Genomic DNA, 21,744 nt, shown 5'->3' on the forward strand with positions numbered 1-21,744 from the left:
AATAAAATGGATATAGAAGGAACATATATAACATAATAAAAGCTATATATGGCAAACCCACAGCTAACATTATATTCAACTATGAAAAACTGAAAGCTATCACTAAGATCAGGACAAGACAAGGTTACCCACTCTTATTAACATAGTATTAGAAGTCCTAGCCAGAGCTGTCAAGAAAAAGATATAAAGGGCACACCAATTGGAAAGGAAAAAGTAAAACAGTCACTACTTACAGATGATATGATAACTATATATACAAAACCCTAAAGTCTCCATCAAAAAAAAACAACTATTAGAAGTAATAAAGGAATACAGTAAAGTTTCAGGGTATAAAATTAGTATACAGAAATCAGTTGTTTCTATATACTAACAATGAATTATCAGAAAGAGAAATTAAGAAATACCATTTGTAATTTTAAAAAATACATTGGAATAAATTTAACCAAAGAGGTAAAAAACCTGCATACTGAAAGCTATAAGACACTGATGAAAGAAACTGAAGATGCAAAGAAGTGGAGTTAATGTATGCTCATGGGTTGGAAAAATTAACATTGTTAAAATCACATGGCACAATCTACAGATTCAATGCAATCCCTATCAAAATCCCAATGACATTTTCCACAGAAAATGGATAAAACAAAAAATTCTAAAATGTATATGGATCCACAAGAGACCCCCAAATAGCCAAAAAAAAAAAAAAAAATAGTGACAAAGAATGAAGCTGGAGGTATCATGCTCCCTGATTTCAAACTATACTATAAAGCTATAGTAATCAAAATACCATAGTATTGGCAGAAAAATAGACACATAGATAAATGGAATTGAGGCCCCAGGAATAAATCCACATGTATATGAACAATTAACACATAAAAAAGGAGCAAGGAACATAAAATGGTGAAAGGACAGCTCTTTAATAAATGATGTTGGGAAAACTAGACAGTGACATGCAAAACAGTGAAACATGACCATCAGCTTACACCATACACAAAATTAACCTAAAATGGATTAAAGACATGAACATAAGGTCTGAAACTACAAAGCTCTTAGGTGAAACCACAGCAGTATATTGTTTACATTGACCTTAGCAATATCTTACTGGATGTATTTCCTCAGACAAGGAAAACAAAGGCAAAAATAAACAATTGGGACTACATCCAACTAGAAAGCTTCTGCACAGCAAAGGAAATCGTAACAAAACGAAAACACAACCTACCAAATGGGAGATATTTGTAAATCATATATCCGATAAGGCACTAAAATCCAAAATATATAAAGAACTCATACAGCTCAAGAATAACAACAACAACAAAAATCCTGATTAAAAATTGGGCAGATGATCTGAATACTTTTCCAAAGTAGACATACAGATGGCCAACAGGCACACGAAAAGATGTTAAACATCACTAATTATTAGGGAGATGCAAATCAAAAGCGCGATGAGATACCATCTCACACCCGTGAGAATGGCTATCACCAAAAGGGCAAGAAAAACAAATGTTGGAAAGGATGTGGAGAAAAGGGTACACTCCCACACGGTTTGTGGGAATGTAAATTAGCACAGCCACCATAGCAGCTATGGTGTGTAAAATGGAATGGAGATTCCTAAAAAACATTAAGAATGATTAACTTCTAGCTGTTCTACTTCTGGATATTTATCCAAGGAACACAAAAACACTAATTCAAAGAAACATACTGCCTGTGTTCACTGCAGTATTATTTACAATAGCCGAGATATAGAAATGGCCTAAGTGCCCCTCAGTGAATGGAGTGGATGAAGAAGATGTGGTAATACACCCAATAGACTCCGCTATTTAAAAAAAGAAAAAGATGAAATCCTGCCATTTGTGACAACAAGGGATGGACTTTGAGAGTTATTATGCTAAGTGAAATAAATCAGATAAAGACATTTAAATATGGTATGATTTCACTCATGTGTGGAATCTAGAAATACACAAATACAAAAATATACAAACGAACCAAACAAGAGAGACAAGTAGACATAGAGAACAGAGTGGTGGTTACCAGAGAGAAGGCCAAATGGGTAGAGGCTCCGCTTTTTGTAATGATCACACTGCAAAGTATATAGAAGTTGAACTATAATATTGTACACATGAAACTTATGTTTCTAGTGATTCTGTTTTATACATATATATTTTTTCATTCTACATTCTCTTCCAGATAGGTTATTACAAGATATTGAGTACAGTTCCTTTGCTGTACAGTAAATCCTTGTTGGTTATGTATTTTATATATAGGAGTATGTGTATGTTAATCCCAAGCTCCTAATTTATCTTCCCTGTTTCCCCTTTGGTGACCGTAAATTTGTTTTCTATGCCTGTGAGTCAGATTCTGGTTTTGTAAATAAGTTCACTTGTATCATAGTTTAGATTCCACATAGAGGTGATATCATGGTATTTGTCTCTGTCTGGCTCACTTCACTTAGTCTGATAATCTCTAGGCCCATCCGTGTTGCTGCAAAAGGCATTCTTTCCTCCTTTTTCTGACTGATATGCCATTGTACCACATCTTCTTTGCCCATTCCTCTGTTGGACACTGAGGTTGCCTCCATGCCTTGGCTATTATAAGTAGTGCCGCTCTGAATAGGGTCGCTGAGTCAGGCACGCCTGAGCAACTACGCATGAACACAAACACTGGGGAGGGGGAGGCATATATATTTTCAAATTATAGTTTTCTCCAGGTACATGCTCAGGAGTGGATTGCTGGATCTTCTGGTAATATAACATCATAAACCAAATGTTACCTCAATAAAAAGATTTTACAAATGTTTAGTGCTTTAAAAAAACTTCACTTGGCTGCTCAGGTCACAGTTGCGGCATGCAGAATCTTCATCCTGGCTTGTGAAATCTTTGTTGCATCACGAAGGGTCTCTTGTTGAGGTGCACGATTCTTTAGTTGTGATGCACAGGCTTAGCTGCTTCTTGGCATGTGGGATCTTAGTTCCCCTACCAAGGGTTGAACCCGCATCCTCTGCATTGCAAGGCAGCTTCTTAGCCACTGGACAACCAGGGAAGTCTCTAGTGCTTTTAAAAATAATTTTTCACCTAAGTACTGCTTTAGATGCATCTCACAAATTTTGATGTTTTTGTTTTCAGTTTACCATTTTTTTCATTCTTTTCTTTGATTTATACTTAGAATTATGTGGTTTAGTTTCCAGATATTTGGGAGCTTTTCCAGGTATCTGTATATTATTGATTTCTATTTTAATTTCATTGTGATTAGAGAAATATTTGAGGCAATTTGCATTCTTTTACATTTATTGAGACTTGACTTATGGCCCAGACTAAGGCCTATTTTAATAATGTCCCACGTGCACTTGAAAAGAAAGTGTATTCTGCCGTGTTGGGCGGGGTCCCTGGTAGCTCAGCTGGTAAAGAATCCGCCTGCAATGCAGGAGACCTTGGTTTGATTGCTGGGTAGGGGAAGAACTCCTGGAGAAGGGATAGGCTGCCACTCCAGTGTTCTTGGGCTTCCCTGTGGCTCAGCTGGTAAAAAATCCACTTGCAATGCGGGAGACCTGGGTTTGATCCCTGGGTTGGGAAGATCCCCTGGAGGAGGTCATGGCAACCCACTCCAGTATTCTTGCCTGAAGAATCTACAGTCCATGGAGTCGCAAAGAGTCAGACAGGACTGAGACTAAGCAGAATTTACTAAGTGACAAATTTAAGGTCAAGTTGGTTGACAGGGTTAAGTCTTAAATATTCTTTCCTTTTTCAAATTTAGAAACATTTCAGTTGCTATTCTTCAAATATTTTTTTTCTATCCCCTGCTCCCACCTTCCATTCTGTTTCCATGACACGTGTGTGTGTGTGTGTGTGTGTGTGTGTGTGTGTGTATTGGTGTTTTTCCTTTTGTGTTTCCTTTTGGTGGTTTCTATTATTTATTAATCTTTTATTCTGCAGTGTCTTATAAACTATTAATCTCACCTAGAGTATTTTTCATCTCATTGTATTTCATCAAAGTGACCTCACTTTGTTCTACTTAGCATGTTTAACCTTTCCCCTACCTTTTTGAACATCTTAACTGTTTTTATTAATGTTTTAATATTCTTGTTCTATACTTCTATCATCTGTGTCATTTCTGTTGACTGAGTATGGGATTATAATTCCCTGCTTCTTTGCTCATCTGGTCATTTTTGTATCTCAGGCATTTAAAAGTTTGTTGTTAGGTACTAGAAAAAAATGTGTTCAGTTACTTATAATAGATTGTATTTTTATATATTTATTTTACATACATATATACACACATGTATGTAAAAATAAATGCATATATAAATATTTTACATACATATATACACGCACATGGGCTTCCCTGGTGGCTGAGGTGGTAAAGCATCTGCCTACCATGCTGGAGACTTGGGTTCAATCCCTGGGTCAGGAAGATCCCCTAGGTCAGGAAATGACACCTCACTCCAGTACTCTCGCCTGGAAAATTCCATGGACAGAGGAGCCTGGTAGGCTACAGTCCACATGATCGCAAAGAGTCGGACACGACCGAGCAACTTCACACACAAAAAAACAGGAAACACACACCCATATGTAACTATACACATGTAGGTTATATAAGTAATTTACTATTAGCTTTTTTGCTGGGATACATGAAGTTACTTAGAAACCTTCTGCTCTTTTCCAGGCTTACCTTGAGGCATGTAGGCAAAACCAGCCCAGGCTTCCTCTTAGTGCCCGTCCGGCCTCACGGTGGACCAGCGGCCGTGCGGGCACTCTCCCCGGTGCCCTGCTGTTGCCCGCTGCACAGCCCGCGGGCTGTGGGGCATGTGGCCAGTCCAGCCCCGACAGGCCTCCAGGGACCGATCCACCTGCCTCTTTCCAGTGCTTCCTGTTCTGGCCTCAGGGAGTCTCAGCAGCCTCTGCTCCAGACCCAGTGGGACTGGGGGTGAGTGCTCTGCAGACAGCCACGCTCCTGCTCCCCAGGGTGATGCCCCATGACTTCCAGGTGTCTTGTCCTCCCCGAGTTCTCAGCTCGGAGGCAGCAGGGCTGTGTGTGTTCCCCTCCCAGGGGTGTAGCCTTGAAACTCGCATCAGGAAGGAATCTTGGGCTCACATCCGTCTCTCTTCTTGGAAATCTGTCCTGTGCACCTCTTTCCCAACATCTAGAAACTACTTTTTCAAATGATTTGTCTGGTTTTTACGGCAACAAAGAAACCCAGGCCTTGCGGCTTTAGCCTTATGTCCTTAGGTGGTGAATACACGCTGGGCCAGCCTGTGCTTCTGACTGGGAGGGACTAGACCCCCCTGCCCTATTCCATCTGTGGAAGCCAGGAGATCCTGCTCTGTGAAAGGGAACAACCAGTGTTCATTTGCACTTCATTTTTTACCCAACTGACCAGAATAGAGAGTCCTACTCCCATGATTTTTGTAAGGCTCCCAGAGTCTCAAAAGCTTCTGAAAAACATTTTTAAAGCTAACATTTCAATTTCACTGACAAAAAGGAAGGGTACATACTTGAGGCATAAATACCTGTAAATGAAGAAAACTGTTGGAAGCAATGGTTTAGGATGCTTGTTCAGCTTTCAGAAGGTGAGTCCTCACCCCGAGGTTCACAGCAGGTTGAGACGATGCCCAGGGCTTGGCCTGATCACCGAGTGGTTTCTGGTGCTGCTTCCTCTGGAGACCTCACCGAGCAAGGCCTGGCAAAGGGGGAAGGGGTCTGAACTGCCCCCCAACCCACTTTGTATTACATAGAAAACCACTCTGCTGTGGTGGTGAGCTGGCCACCAGTGGGGCCAGGACAAGGCCTTGCAGCAAAGCAGCGTGTAGCTTCCCACTGGCCGTCACCTTTGCCTGAGCAGTGGACTCTGCCTCAGAACTGCTGTTAAGAGCCTGCAGGATATTCCTGAGCTAAGGAAATCGAGAAAACACTGAATCCTCCAGTGGTCACGATGATGAATGTGTTAATCTTAGGGAAAATGAAGGGGAACAGATCAAAGCGGCTTCATATAATTTTCACAGTGACTTCTGTACAACTGGGATCCTGTTTTTGTTTTTTTTTAATGAGAATGAGAAAATAAAATCAGTACCTTGAAGCCATGTGAGAAATACACCAGGAGAAATACACCTCCTGCCCTTGAGAAGGGCAGGTGCTGAATTAGGAAAAGAGAATGAAGCCTACTGAGAAAACACATTTAGAAAACCAGAAACCTTTTAATCCTTAATCTGAGTTGACTGAGTAGAAGTCACTTTATTGTGTTAATTTGAACCTTTGGCTTTTGGGGGACCCACGACTGTTGGAGCTACATGAGGAAGGCTTCAGACTTGTTAGCAAAGTGGGGTGAAATGCAGGTGACCTATGCCACCTCCCCTCATGATATTAATAATATTTAAGATGGAATTTACATTTATGTGTTTTAGGGTCCTTTGAATGGAGCTGTGCAGTTAGTGGGGTCTTTCTGTTCCCTAATTTCACATCAGACCTGAGGGGAGAGGGTGTGATGCCTCTCATGGATGAGGAAATGGGGGTTTCAGAATCGAGAAAGGCTGAGTGGCTGGGCCAGTTCTCAGCTACAAGGACCCACAGGAAATGGAGGCTGCTGACTCTGCATTCTGCCGGGACATGCCGTCCCCGCCGGGACTGGTGGATACATCGGGCCGGTCCTGGGATGGCTGTAATCTGCAATCATCTCCTTGTTCTGCCCCACTCAGGCCCTCTGTACCCGCCAGTCTGTAGGTGGCACAGTGGTGTCTCCCCAGAAGGCAGTGGGGCTGGGAGCACAGGTCGGGCCAGGCGGCACCTGCAGAGGTTGAGAGGATGCCGCTGGGCATTCCCACAGCTCCCCACGAATGCCTGCAATCATCCCATACTTGGCTAACGATACTTTTGCAAAAAGCAGCATAAATCACCTCAGTTCGTGTAAGGAAGGGCAAAAACTTGCTAAGAAAATGTTCCTGGGGATTGGTCCTCCTGACCGTAGAAGGTGCCTGGCTTTACAGTCAGCTTAGGCATAAGGGGCAGAGGTCGGGCATCAGCCTTCTAACAATCACGACGTCTGTGACAGCTGCTTGCAGACACGCCTTGTGCCACACTTGGTGAGTCTTTAACACTGACTTTGTCAAACCACAGATTAGATAGCAATGACTTTTCCTTAAGGTCAGATCATTTAAGGAAACTGACACTAATCTGTTTCCCTGAAAAGTGAAATACAGAAACCAAATTTATCAAATGGCCTGCTATCTCCTGAACTTACAGCCCCGACCTCCTGAAGATGGAATCAAATTGAAAACTTACAGCAAATGACGATCACAGAGTATTCACTTCCCAGCTAACTGACTTGACTTGTATTGCTGAGTCTTCTGACTGCAAGGGCCATCAGAGCAGTGCTGCCTTCGGCAGGGACACGGGGAGGTCATCAGAGGTCAGGCAGGGTAGGGACTCCCCCAGGGACAGGCAGTCTGTGCGCTTTTCAGCTGCGTTCAGCCTCAGTCATTCCCGAAGGGTGAAAGTGGAGGTATGATGACGTCCACGAATTGCACCCGCTATTTTAACAAGAGGCCAGACTTTATACTTTACAGTTGGCCCTCCCCATCCCCGGGCACAGACCTTGATCGGGGCAGCAGACTGTGGTGTCAAGAGAGACTGTCCTTCTGAGACTGTCAAGCAGGTAATGCTCTGGGTCACCTCTGTGAACCAAGACTTGGCCTAAAATAGGTACTGAAAAAACAAGTTCTGATGTGACCAAAATTATATATATATATATATATATATTTTTTTTTTTTAAGTACACCAATATCTTAGACTTTTTTTTTAAACTTTTCTTATAAAGGATTTGCTGTAAGCCTTCAGGTCATCTTGTCCAACCCCAAAGCCGTATTTAAGCGCCGTGGGTCCCAGCCTGGGATGCAGGAATCTGACTTTTTGAGACAGATCACGACCGTTGAAGAACTGGAACCAAAAGCAAGTAACTGCACCAAGGTACTCCCTTCACCTGTGCCAACTGCCCTCGCCCTTACCCTTGCCATGTGTCTGCCTGAGCGTGCCTACCCACCAGGTCTCCCCCCAGGTCCTCGTGTGGCACACTCGGACGGAGAAGGCGAACCTCGCCAACGAGCCCAAGTACCACCTGGACACCGTGACGATTGAGGTGTGACGGGGCTGCCCTGCGCCTCGGGCGTGGGACGCCGCGCAGCAGGTGCAGACTCGGCTCCTGTCTCCATTTGTTCTGCATGTTCCCCTACGACCTGGACAGTCTGTATGGTACAGCCGAGGGCACGCAGGGTACCACTCGGAGAATCTTACTTTTATTCCCCCCGTTTGGCCTTATAATTGTTACAACTGAACAGGTTTTTGAAACAGATGACAAGTTCCCAATTGTGACTTTGCAACATGAAGTAATTTTTGTCAGGTTGCTGGCAGTATACGTCACAGGAAATAAAACCCACACAAAAAGGTCTATGGATTCATCTGTTTAATACAGGGATATGACATTTGTCAGTACTAGGCACCATAAAATGTAAACACAATCACTGTCATAAACCTGGATACACCTTCAAGGACTGAGTGGCTTGTTTAGTTACCCTGTTTGCGTCTAGTGCGGAGGAAGGTCTCTTGCTAGCACTATGTATACATAGGAAAAGATCCCAATTCCAAGGAAGGCAGGTAAAATCTGACTTCTTCAAACACGTGTTCAACTAAGTTGTGTCGTAACATCCAGGTTTATCTTCCTTTCACTAACCACGTTCCCTGTTAAGCACATCATAACAACAGCACAGTGAGGTGAATGTGACATAGAAGAGTCTGGGTACACTAGAAAACAGTGCTCGGTGATACATGGACATTCTATTTATATGATTAAACATTTGATCATACAGTACCTTCCTACAGGATTACTGGCTAATCTGGGGGTGGGGCTCATACTGTTAGAGGTATTACTAACATGATAACTACTTCCCTTATATGCAAACATGAGAGCTATAATTTCATCGAGAGGGAAACTGATTATGCACGTTGACTGAGCAGCTTCCCAGAGACTGTGTCTGCGAAATCCTGGGAACTGTGAGCAAAGCTGCCCTCGACAGGGACGGTTTCTCAACCTGCTTTTCACCACAGCACATTCAATCAGCACAGACCAACACGGTCAATCAGGTCTTCATATGAACAAAGGGGGGAAAAGAAAAAACAGGTATGTACATGAACGGACAGGGGAGGCAGGTATGTCTGAGCGGGAATGCTGGTGGGGGCTCACTTCCACAGCTGCGTGCTGAGTGTCTGCCCCGACGAGCTCCCGGACCACCCCGCGGCCCCCGCCGAGGTGCTGGGCGGCGGCCCGAAGCCCGCTGCCGACGCCACGCCACCCAGGCTCAGGCCAGCCATCTGCTGGTTCACCTGCGAACACAGAAAAGCCGCCTTCACTTCCAGCCCTTGTTTCTTCAGCCACCGCTACACACTGTTCACAGCCAGCCTATGTCACCAGAGGCAGCCTTTACTTGAAGTTGACACAGTCAGACTTGGAAGTGTAATAACCATTCTAAGTACTTTTCATCCATGTGAAAAGCAATCCGAGCCCTGGGGGAAAAGCAGACGACCACACAATGCTTTCTCTTGGCCTCCATTTCCTTCCATGTGTTAGCCCTGCCCACCAAGTGATCTCAAATCAGTTTATAGTTATTCACTTTCTGGCCTCAATTTCTTGTCCCCCAAAGATGAACCACAAGTGAAAAAAGTACCAAGGCAATCTTTGAATTCGTATCTGGATATACTACTCCAACTTTCAACTACACTAGAATAGAGTACTTTTGACTACTAAAGACTAAGGGAATGTTTGAAAATAAAATACTCCAAAACTATGAATTGTATATGATGGCAATTCTTCTGCCATTACTCAAGTCTTAAATACCTCTATATACTTTCTACATATTAAAAAGTCATAACACATAAACACTTATTTCTCTTTTGCTTAGCCAACTACATAAATATCTAAAATTAATTTTCATTATATGACAACAGGGGTAGGATTACATGTACTTTTCTTCTAGACTGGAGTCGTGTGTGTACATAATAAGCCTCCTGTGCTTGGTTATGTCTGACCCTTTGCCGCCCCTGGATGGTAGCCCACCAGACTCCTCTCTATGGGATTCTCCAGGCAAGAATACTGGAGTGGGTTGCCACTTCTTGCTCCAGGGGATCTTCCCATCGCAGGAACTGAACCTCCGTCTCCTGCACTGGCAGGCGGATTCTCTACCATAAGGACCACCAGGGCAGCTCAAGGCTCCTGAGCCTTCCCCTTCTCACTTCTAAGACTGATGGGGAGTGATGGAAAGGCAGGGACATTTACCACAAAGTACAGTGGACTCAAACCTGTGCTCAGGGTTGAACGGTATTAATAAACACAGTTCATCTGTCAGCAGTTCTTCAAAGACAGTAATATTAACCACATCACCAGTGAGGCATTGTGTTTGGAGGGGCAGGTCACTTCTTCCCAGGTGCTAAAGGATGTTTTAACCCCCTTCCATGGCCCGCAAGAGTGTCCCCTTCGGCACACCCAGAAGTAAGGCAGGTAAGCCCCCCCGGTTCAGTGGCCACCCCAACCTGAGCAAGGTCTACACTAGCATTCTGACCACACAAAGGTTCTTACTGACATTTGGCACTTACAATTTTTGAAATTCCCAGGGAGCAGAGACCAGTGTCATATAAACACTCCTTTAAACAGTGATAGTAAAAATTACTTGAAAAATTCATGGGCTATACAGTGATTTTGCTAATGTTAATTAAAAATCACTATATACAGTCCTATTCTCTGAATGCTGCCGAGAACAGAAATCAAGGGCAGCCAGACACCAGAGGAACATCAAACACGAAGCATACAAAGAAGAAAGCATACAAAGGGAGACGAACCTCCGTCTGAGGTCTCTGTCTATGGAGCCAGAGAGAAGTCAGAATGGGTTTGAAAGAGGAAACACTAAAATGCCGTCTCCCAGCTCTGAACTAACAGGCAGAAATGGGATCTCGTAACATAAGACGTAGGACACAAATAAGGACTTGTTCGTATCTTACGGGAATTATTGAACTAGTGGGTATTCTTTTTAAACATAAATGTGATTATAGTGTAAGAAATACAACTCTACAAACATATTTGAACAAAAAGATTCTTTATACATCCATGCACAGTAGCCATGGAGAACAGCCTAGATCTCTCAGAAATAGCGCCGTGAGAATGCAAGGCTGGGTTTGTTTTTTTTCTAATTTTGAAAGTTACCAAGAACCCTTGAAATTATTAGCAAAGATAGATTAATCTAAGTTGTCTACACAAACTCCTAACCATGGAGCTGGGTTAAGGCTTGGCATGCTAATTTCAAAAGATGCCCAAGATAATGTCTATCTGTTATACAAACAATTGAGGGACACTCACCATTACAGCTGTGCTGATATCCAAAATGAAAAACTACACAACAGTCTCTACAGAATGTTCTAAATACAGGAGCAATGGCAGCTCATTTGTCTATCTGAGGAGACAGTTTTGACCTTTTATAACATTATCCCTACTTAATTCTTTCTGCCAGATTGTTAAGAGTTAAAAAAAACAAACCCGTTGAGCAGACAGACCTGGTCTGACCCTGGAGAGGCGGGGGGGTAGGTGCCTACCTGCGGGAGGTTCCATGGGCTCTGCGGAGCTGGCTGCAGGCCAAATTTCCCCTGGGCTGTGCCCATGTGCGGGACCATCCCTGGGGGCCCGACCACGCCCTGCGCGAGCGGCATCACAGCAGTCTGCGCGCTGCCCATGAATCCGTTGGGCACCGGCACGCCCACCATCATGCCCGCGCTCGGCCCCAGCGAGCTGCCCACCAGGCCGGGCGCCGCGGGCACAGGCACGCCCATGGACGGGAAGCCTGGAAACGCAGCCGGTGCTTGTGAGGTAAACGGTAGATTCGTGGGTCCCATAAACACACCTGCAGCAGAAGAACCAAGCAAAGAAACGCGTGAGACAACAGGGCTATTGCACACTGCTGCCCTCGCTGAGCGCAGACAAAGGATGACCATCTCTAAACTGCCCACGGCAGAGACTTTAATTCCGGTCTGGCTGCTCCTTCGCTCAGGCCAGCTCTCACCTACACCCTCAGAGCCGGTGACTTCCAGAAAGCAGACAAATCAGCTACGAGCCAGAGCAAATTAGGGGGGATGAATCTTGTGCAGGGGGCCACAGAACATGCCCACTGTGAAGACCGGACGACACAGCAGGGGCTGCTGCTGCTCTGCATGCTCATCTCTCACAACCAGATAAACAGTCAGAGACGACAGCATCTGGCTTTAATGGAAGCAGCTGGGACGTCATATAATTTCAGTTCACGTGAGATGCAGCCCATTATTTCAGAGGAAATGACAGATTAAAACTGCAAACAGTAAATCTTACCATGCTAGTATTTCTTTATAATTATATTAAAAAAAAAAAAACTCAGAGTTCTTTTGATTTCATGTGTTATCTCAGACTTACTGCTTAACTTAGAGAAAAAAATACCACAGTGTACAGTTATAAGCTTCATGCAAATCAAGCTTAAAGATAATCCATTTCCTGTAAGGCTTGTGAAACAATATTAAGTAATATGACACCAAGCTGTTAATCCCAAATGAATAACATTTTGTGCATCCTGTATATGCTTTCTATTTCCTAATGCTTCTTTCATGTCAGTTTTGTAGTTGTGCAAACTGCAACAACATAAGCTTTCATTACACAGGAATAATAGGGAAGAAATATAATTGACATTCTAAAACCACAACGGATGCACTGAAAGCAGGTTTCCGGTGAATTACCAGGAGCACTCTGCTGCTGGATGGCCCCGGCGCCATACAGAGACAAGATGGAGTCTTTGGAGAGCTGCTTCTTGGCCACCTCTTCTGACTTTGCAGCTTGCTCAGTGAACAGATCCAGATCCCCAGATGTCACTGCAGACAGAGTGGCAGCTGCTGGTGCAGAGGACGTCCCCTGAGACAGATACCAAAACAGGCTGTTGAATTCCACATCACAAACCAGCGCTCACCCATCCTTGGAATCCACATGAAGCTGTGAAATTAGAAACTAAACAACCGCAGAAGGTGAAATGGTAACACTGAAGAGAATCACTCCCAAGCCCACACAGGACCAACAAGCAGGTAAAGGGATGACACTTCCTGTTTTGAATCTGTAAATGTAAACGAAGTAGACAGAACCTCTGATGCAGAACTTTGCCCATCACATCCTGACCGCAGTGGCTTCAACAACAGGCACGTAGTGCGGCCCGAGGACCAGGATTCCTGGGAGATGTCTGGGCATCTCCTGCAGCAATTACTGCTTCAAAGGAATGGGTATCCCTTAGAATAAAGCACATTTCTACAGCTATAGCAGACTGCAAGAAGGTCCCATAATGACTGATTTTGTCATCTCTGGGAGAAAAAAAGTTTTGTTCTTCAAAAGCAACATCATGATATTTTTATGAACCTAATCCAACCCATTTTAACCACAACATTAGAATGTTTCCAGACTATCCAGAAATGAGGAACAGCAAAAGTGCAACCACCTACACTCTCCCTGACACTTTGCATTCTGCTATGGACAGGGATTCAGTACAAATAAATACAAATATACATGTAAACATTTAACACAAAACAAAGATTTTCACTTAATCTCCTATATCTTATACACACATGCTATTACACAGCCACAACTGATACCTCATTTTAATGATCTATATGGTCATTAAATAATCACATTTGTATATAACAAATTGACTTAGATACGAAGTTTCAAAGAAATCTATGAAGGCTAGTAAAAAGTGGGTAAGTCTTCTCAAATTATAAAATAACGTGAGCAGCAAATAGAAGTTAAATCATATCTATGATTTGGCTTGAATTTTTTAAAAATCAAACATTTAATGTCTTCGCTAAAAAAACCTTCCAATAAATTAGAATCCTAGCATTATGCTCACAAGCTAACTTAAGGAGAACAATATTTTGAATCTATAATAACAAATTAAGCAAGAATTTTAAGATAGAAAAAGAAAAGCCACATATCTTTGCAAAAGATCTGAAATGTGTAAGAAATGAGACATGATGGGATTCAAATGTAACAGTGGGCTTGAATCAAATACATCTGCAGCGCCAATGCAGCAGAAGGCAGGGCTGAGAGCGTGGGTCTCACGGCTCCCACAGGCCCTGGACTATCACTCCACCTTCCCACGCTCTCCCCGGGGGTCTGGGGAGAGCAGCGGCCTCACAGCTGAGCCTGGGGAGCACACGGCGTGCTCTGCACGATGGCGGCGTCTGCTGTTCATGGTGCCAGGTAACAGATCACTGAGTGATCTTCCCTCCTGGTTTCTGTTTCTGCTTCAAAGGAATGGGCAACCTTTAGAATGAAGAACATTTCTACAGCTATAGCAGATTGCAAGAGGGTCCCGCAATGACCGATTTTGTCATCTCTCCGGGAAAAAAAGTTTTTTCAAAAGCAACATCATGATATTTTTATGAACCTAATCTAATCCACTAGATTTTCCACTTTAGTTTCTGTTCAATCTGAAAACCTGCCCCAAACCCTGAAGTCTGTTCCCCAAGGAGGGCATACACACGTATGAGAACACCCAAAGTGCCGGGGAGGCCACGGCTGCGTCTCACACCAGGGCAGGCTCCTGCTGCGGGCAGATGCTTCTTCTGGTGAACGCCTGCCTCCGTGTGCACACGGGCTGGGCACGGCCACAGCAGGCAGCCTGGCTAGTAAGCCTTCCCCCGCTGTCTGCTTGAGGGGCTCCACGAGCCGGCACGGCCACGCCAAAGCAAAGGAGGACAAGGCTGCCCGTCAGCGCGCACTCCTGGAGGCCGCAGGACCCCAGCCAAAGGCTCTCTGGATCTGGGGCGAAGCCAAACCACAGTCCTGGGTCCAGACGCTGTGGGGACGTGTATATTACAGACAGGACAGGTGAGGGGCGGCCTCCACAGGTCTCCTCTGGGGACACTGGAATGACTCCCCTCAACCTGCAGTACTCGTGGACTCTCGGGTCAGCTGAGGGCTCCCGGCCCCTCGGGGAAGCCCCCACAGCCAGATGGAGAGCCGACGGGAACAGAGCCCAGCGCATACTCACAGGAGGGAAATTGAGCAGATTTTGTACCACACTCGGAAAATCAGGACCCACCAAATTAGGAGACTACGTACAGCGTGTGCATAAAACATGTGCTTGAATTCACCCCTCCTCCCCTGATTTTTAAAGACATCATTTTGAAACCATGTCTGGATTAGTCTTCACATGTAGTTTGGAGGGAAGATGATTCTGTTAATCAAAGTATTTTAGAGGACTCAATAAAATAGACATAACTTTGGTCCAAAACCAGTATTCCAGAAAAAGAATTAGGTGTGGTTTTAACAAACCACCCTGCTTCCTCCAGCTACAGAGGCAGGCGGCCTGAGCCTGAAGGCCAGAGCAACCCCGGGCAGAGGGGAGCGGTGCCCGCAGCTGGGCTCACGCCGCCGAGGCAAGAGCCTGCTCCGGCCCGCACCTGCTCTGACTCTGGACGGGGCCTCGGCCGGGAGGGGCAAGGCAGCTCTCACCCGCCGAGCACGCTAGACCAAAAGAAAGTACTTTTCGTGCTTGCACTGTCACATATCCCAAACATGTCTTTCTACAGCTACAGTATTAGCACTAGACAGTGTTTTGCTACCACACACATACCCACGCCTGTGCACACTCACAAGGTGATTAACGTTACCTGGAGCAACACTAGCAACACTCAGCTCCTCCCTTCCTGTGTGGGGGAAGGGAGGAGGTGGGACAAAGCCATAAAATAAAGCTATTTTTTCTGAAAATAAACAGTAATGCTGCACTTAAAACTAATGATTCCTAAGAAATCTATTTGCTCAATTCTAGTGTTAATTATACAATGACTATCACAATGATAATATATGTAACAAAAACATATGTCATTAGTCTTCTTAATAAGACATGAGTTCTTCCTTGGTAAAACTTTCCATCCAATTCCCATTTGGCTCAGGTTTTCTAGAGAAAGGGAAATATTTTACTTCAAAAATTGTGCTGTACTAAAACAAGCTAGTTGCTTATTGTAAATTTAAAATATTAAATTGTATGCTTAAAAGTAACCCATGTTCCTGAAAGTTTACATATTTCACCTTACAGAAAACACTGCATGGTATCATTTATATGTGGAGTCTTTAAAATAAAAAAGAAAGGCAAACCCATAGAAACAGAGAATGGTGGTTGTCAGGGGATGTGGCAGGGAAGGAAATACAAGGGAACAAATTTATAGTCATAAGATCAATGAGACCTGAGGATCTAATGCATAACATGGCTATAGTTGATTATACTGTACTGAATAAATGAAATTTGATGAGAGTAGATTTTAGGGATTTTCACCAAAATTAAATTTGTAAGATGAAGGATGAGTTAAGTTGGTGGCAGGCATCTTTTCAATTACACTTTAATAAAGCTGAAAAAAACATTTAAAGTATTTAACAACTTGTAATTCTAAAAAAAAGATGTGACTGACAAAGAATTAAATGTTCAAAATATACAAACATCTCAATATAAAAAAAAACAAACAACCCAATTAAAAAAAATGGGCAGAAGATCTAAATAGGCATTTTTACAAAGACATACAGATGGCTAAAAAGCACATTAAAAAAATGCTCAATATAACTAATTATTAAGAGAAATGCACATCAAAACTACAGTGAAGTATCACCTCACTCCAGTCAAAATGGTCATCATCAAAAAGCCTACAAACAATACATGCTGCAGAGGATGCAAAGAAAAGGGAACGCTCCTACACTGCTGGGGCTTCCCAGGTGGCTCAGTGGTAAAGAATCTCCCTGACAAGCAGGAGAGGCGGGTTCAGCCTCTAGGTTGGGAAGACCCCCTGGAGAAGGAAATGGCAACTCACTCCAGTTTCTTGCCTGAGAAATCCTATGGACAGAGGCGCCTGGCAAGCTACAGTCCACGGGGTTACAAAGAGTTGGACACGACTTAGTGACTAAACCACCACCATCGTCTACACAGTTAACAGGAACGTAAACTGCAGCCACTATGGAGAACAGTATGGAGGCTCCTTTAAAAACTAAATATAGAACTACCACATGATCCAGCAAACCCACTCCTGTGCATATATCCAGAGAAAACCACCATTAGAAAACATACATGCACTCCAATGTTCAATGCAGCACTATTTACAATAGCCAGGACACGGGAGCAACTTACACATCCATCAGCAGATGAATGGATAAAGATGTGGGACATATAAACAATGGAGTATTTGTTGTTGCTTAGTTGCTAAGTGATGTCCACCTCTTTCGCAACCCCATGGACCACAGCTTGCCAGGTTCTTCTGTCCATGGGATTTCTAAGGCAAGACTACTGGAGTGGGTTGCTATTTCCTTCTCCAGGGGAGTTTCCTGACAGGGATCAAACCGGCCTCTCCTTCATTGGCAGGTGGATTCTTTACCACCAAGTCACCAGGGAGGCCCAATGGAATATTACTCAGCCTTTAAAAAGAATGAAATAATGTCAACGGCAGCAGCATGGATAGACCTAGAGATTATCATACCAAGTGAAGTAAGTCAGACAGAGAAAGAAAATACCATATGATACCACTTATGTGCGGAATAAGTTTATTCCACATGAAATTATAAGAAATAAGTTCATTTACAAAACAGAAACTTATTTACAAAACAGAAACAGACTCACAGACATAGAAAACAAACTTATGGTCACAAAAAGGGAAAGAGAGGGGGAGGGATAAATTAGGGGTTTGGGATTAACACACACACACTACTATGTATAAAACAGACAAACATCTAGGACCTACTGTATAGCATGGGGAACTATACTCAACATTTTATAATAACCTATAAGGAAAAGGAATCTGAAAAAGAACATGTATGTGTAATTGAATCACTCTGCCATAAACCTGAAACTAACACAGCATTATAAATCAACTATACTTTAATTTTTTTAAAAAAAAGAATAAAGGCAAAAAAAAGAAAAAAAAAAAGAAATTCCATGTAATGTTAAGAAGGTAAGTCAAAATTTCTTAATCACTGATACTTTTTAAAAATCTTGATCACAGATGTTGTCTTCTAATTAATTTTTTAAAAATCATCAAAATAAAAAAGGAAGATTTGCTACAAAATCACTTATTTGTCTTCATTAAAAAAAGAATAGTAGTATTGAGTTTGCTAGAATTTCTTGTTCTGGATTTTCCTCCACCAGTGAACACAAATGAACTTATTTACAAAACAGAAAGTACAAAACAGAAGGAAACACTGTCCGGGCTGGACCGACAAGAGCACAAAAAAAAGGAACTGGCTTCTAGTACATGTCCACATACCCACAGTTCAAAAACCTCTCACGGAAGTACTCTGTGGATCACAGGCAAGGCTGAAATAGTTAGGCTTTTCCCACTTATTCATTCTAAACTATGTTTGCCTAAAAAGAGTTAACAAACTTCAGACGCTGACTACTTAGGCTTTGTGAGTCACAGAGTATCTACTACTACCGAGCTGAAAATACTCAACTTGCTTCTCCTGTGGAAAGCAGCCACAAACCATGCGTAAGTGAAAGGAGTGGCTGTGCTCCAAGCACACTTTGTCTGCAAAAACAAGCTGCAGGCTTAGCTTGCCAGCTCCTGGCCTGAAGATCAGGAGGCTTTCAAATCTCAAACAACTCAAAATGGAAACTTTCCAAAAAGGAAATATACAGAGATCCTGTAAAAGCACACACTCACACATACCTGAGCTGGGGGCATGACAGTTGCAGGTAAGGGGTTAGAGATCATCGGTCCAAAGATGTCCAGGTCATCGTTCAGGGCTGGCCCCGCGACTGCGCTCCCATTGGTCACTGGCGCCTCGGCAGGCCCATCTGAAAAGAACACAGAGTCTCGTCCTAAAGGTTCTAGAACCTCTTCAAGTACCTGCAACAGGGCATTATTCTAAAACTTAACTTATGGTTAAAAGAAAAGTTCAGAAAGTTAACAACAAAATAAGTATGCCCTCCTTTAAAAAAACAAACAATACGTATGTGTACATATATACACATATATACACACATATACACGCAATCCCCTATATACACACTCCCCTATATACACGCTCCCCTCTTACCCAGGCTCTACCCTCTTTCCCAAAGAAACCACTTTCAGTTTTGTTCTCAAACAAACAGCCTTTACCCACTGGTTTCTAGATATGTATGCAAACCAGTTTTTCACCAGTGGTACTAGACTATTCACACTTTTCTGTGTCCTGATGCTTCCTTACATGTAAGGTGCTGTTCTAAGTACTTTACACATATTAATTCATCTAATCCCCATAACCATATGGGGACTGGATGAGACAGACCCACATTTTAGGGAAGAGGCTAAGCTGGGATTTGACACCACGTTCCTACAAATGCTGCCTCTTCATAAATGCACACGTGTGTGTTTCCAATAGCATTTCATATCACGTTTACCTAACCTTGGAAGTAAATATTAATAACTTTAAATGTCTGAGATGTTAAAATTTAAAGTTACATAGGGATACAAAGAAAACAAACGTACCCTACAAACTGATTCTGTAGGAAGTATCCCCAAAACACTGAAATAAATCCTTTCTTTATGGAGACATGGTGACCTTCTGCAATGGGGGCAGCGGGCCTCTGGGCGGCGCCAACACTCCAGATCAGCCCCTGCTCCCCATGGCGGCCCAGAATTTACAAGGTGTTAAGCGGAGTATGGGTGGGATGCAGTGCAGAGTGCTGTGTGGTTTCAGGGAGTGGGGCTCGGCACAGCCCAGTCCTCTGTGGGCACGACCTCAAGGAACAGCTCAGAACATCACAACTCCATCTCGGGGACTTACATCCCAATCGAGCTTCCACTTTAACAGTTTCCAATCTCATTTTTGAAAAGAAGTCCTTTCCATCAGAGGGGATTGGAATGAAACAGTAGAAAGTCAAGAGATACCTGGAGTAACAGGCAAATTTGGCCTTGGAGTACAGAATGAAGCAGGGCAAAGGCTAACAGAGAGTTTTGCCAAGAGAACGCACTGGTCATAGCAAACACCCTCTTCCAACAACACAAGAGATGACTCTACACATGGACATCACCAGATGGTCAACACCAAAATCAGATTGATTATATTCTTTGAGGCCAAAGATGGAGAAGCTCTATACAGTCAGCAAAAACAAGACCTAGAACTGACTGTGGCTCAAACCATGAACTCCTTATTGCCAAATTCAGACTGAAATTGAAGAAATTAGGGGAAAACACCAGGCCGTTAACGTATAACCTAAATCAAATCCCTTATGATCGTACACTGGTCAAGGGATCTGATTTGATAGAGTGCCTGAAGAATTATGGACAGAGGTTCATGATATTATACAGGGGGTGGTGATCAAAACCATGGCCAGGAAAAAGGCAAAATGGCTGTCTGAGGAGGCCTTACAAACAGCGAAGAAAAGAAGAGAAGTAAAAGGCAAAGGAGAAAAGGAAAGATATACCCATCTGAATGCAGAGTTCCAATGAACAGCAAGGAGACGTTAAGAAAGGCTTCTTCAGTGAACAACGCAGAGACAGAGGAAATGGGAAACAGAATGGGCAAGACTAGAGATCTCTTCAAGAAAATGAGAGATACCAAGGGAACATTTCAAACAAAGATGAGTACAATAAAGGACAGAAATGATATGGACCTAACAGAAACATAAGATATTAAGAAGAAGTGGCAAGAATACACAGAAGAACTATACAAAAAAGATCTTAATGACCCAGATAATCACAATGGTGTGATCACTAAACCTAGAAACAGACATCCTAGAATGCAAAGTCAAGTGGGCCTTTGGAAACATCACTACAAACAAAGCTAGTGGAGGTGATGGAACTCCACCTGAGCTATTTCAAATCCTAAGAGATGATGCTGTGCAAGTGCTGCACTCAATATTCCAAAGCCAACAAATACGGAAAACTCAGCAGTGGCCACAGGACTAGAAAAGGTCAGTTTTCATTTCAATCCCAAAGAAAAGCAATGTCAAAGAATGCTCAAACTACCACACAATTGCACTCATTTCACATGCAAACAAAGTAATGCTCAAAATTCTCCAAGCCAGGCTTCAACAGTACATGAACCGAGAACTTCCAGATGTTCAAGCTGGATTTAGAAAAGGCAGAGGAACCACGGATCAAATTGGATCAAATTGCCAACCACTGGATCATAGAAAAATCAAGAGAATTCCAGAAAAACATCTACTTCTGATTCATTCACTACGCTAAAGCCTTTGTGTGGATCACAACAAGTTGTAAAAAATTCTTAAAGAGATGGGAATACCAGACCACCTTACCTGCCTCCTGTGAAACCTGTATGCAGGTCAAGAAGCAACAGTTAGAACTGGACATGGAACAGCAGACTGGTTCCAAACTGAGAAAGGAGTACATCAAGGCTGTATAATGTTACCCTGCTTGTTTAACTTTGATATGCAGAGTACAGCATGAGAAATGCCAGGCTGGAAGAAGCACCAGCTGGAATCAAGACTGCCAGGAGAAATATCAATAACCTTAAATACAGAGATGACACCACCCTTATGGCAGAACATAAAGAGGAACTAAAGAGCCTCTTGACGAAGGTGAAAGAGGAAAGTGAAAAAGTTGGCTTAAAATTCAACATTTTAAAAACTAAGATCATGGCATCTGGTCCCATCACTTCATGGCAAATAAATGGGGAAATAATGCAAACAGTGATAGACTTTATTTTCTTGGGCTCTAAAATCACTGCAGATGGTGACT

General features: G+C 43.1%; 2 protein-coding genes across 8 annotated transcripts in view; one reads left to right on the top strand and one right to left on the bottom strand.

The window, feature by feature from the left end:
- Window positions 1-8,420, top strand: part of B3GAT2 (beta-1,3-glucuronyltransferase 2) — an 87,931-nt gene extending 79,511 nt beyond the window's left edge. Inside the window, exons 3-4 of the mRNA XM_043438932.1 lie at window positions 7,796-7,944; window positions 8,033-8,420. Of these exons, the coding sequence (XP_043294867.1) occupies window positions 7,796-7,944; window positions 8,033-8,119 (236 nt within the window). The 3' untranslated portion in view covers window positions 8,120-8,420. The remainder of the gene's footprint in view (window positions 1-7,795; window positions 7,945-8,032) is intronic.
- A 2-nt stretch (window positions 8,421-8,422) lies between these two features.
- The window catches only part of SMAP1 (small ArfGAP 1), a 159,594-nt gene continuing 146,272 nt past the window's right edge, over window positions 8,423-21,744 (bottom strand). For all 7 annotated transcript variants that reach the window (XM_043438931.1, XM_043438929.1, XM_043438928.1 and 4 more), the window contains 4 exons: window positions 18,727-18,854; window positions 12,775-12,946; window positions 11,611-11,915; window positions 8,423-9,354 (listed from right to left, as the gene is read on the bottom strand). In XM_043438931.1, the coding sequence (XP_043294866.1) occupies window positions 9,211-9,354; window positions 11,611-11,915; window positions 12,775-12,946; window positions 18,727-18,854 (749 nt within the window). In that variant the 3' untranslated portion in view covers window positions 8,423-9,210. The remainder of the gene's footprint in view (window positions 9,355-11,610; window positions 11,916-12,774; window positions 12,947-18,726; window positions 18,855-21,744) is intronic.

Source organism: Cervus canadensis, chromosome 20 (assembly GCF_019320065.1).
Source record: "Cervus canadensis isolate Bull #8, Minnesota chromosome 20, ASM1932006v1, whole genome shotgun sequence".
Taxonomy (NCBI): Eukaryota; Metazoa; Chordata; class Mammalia; order Artiodactyla; family Cervidae; genus Cervus; species Cervus canadensis.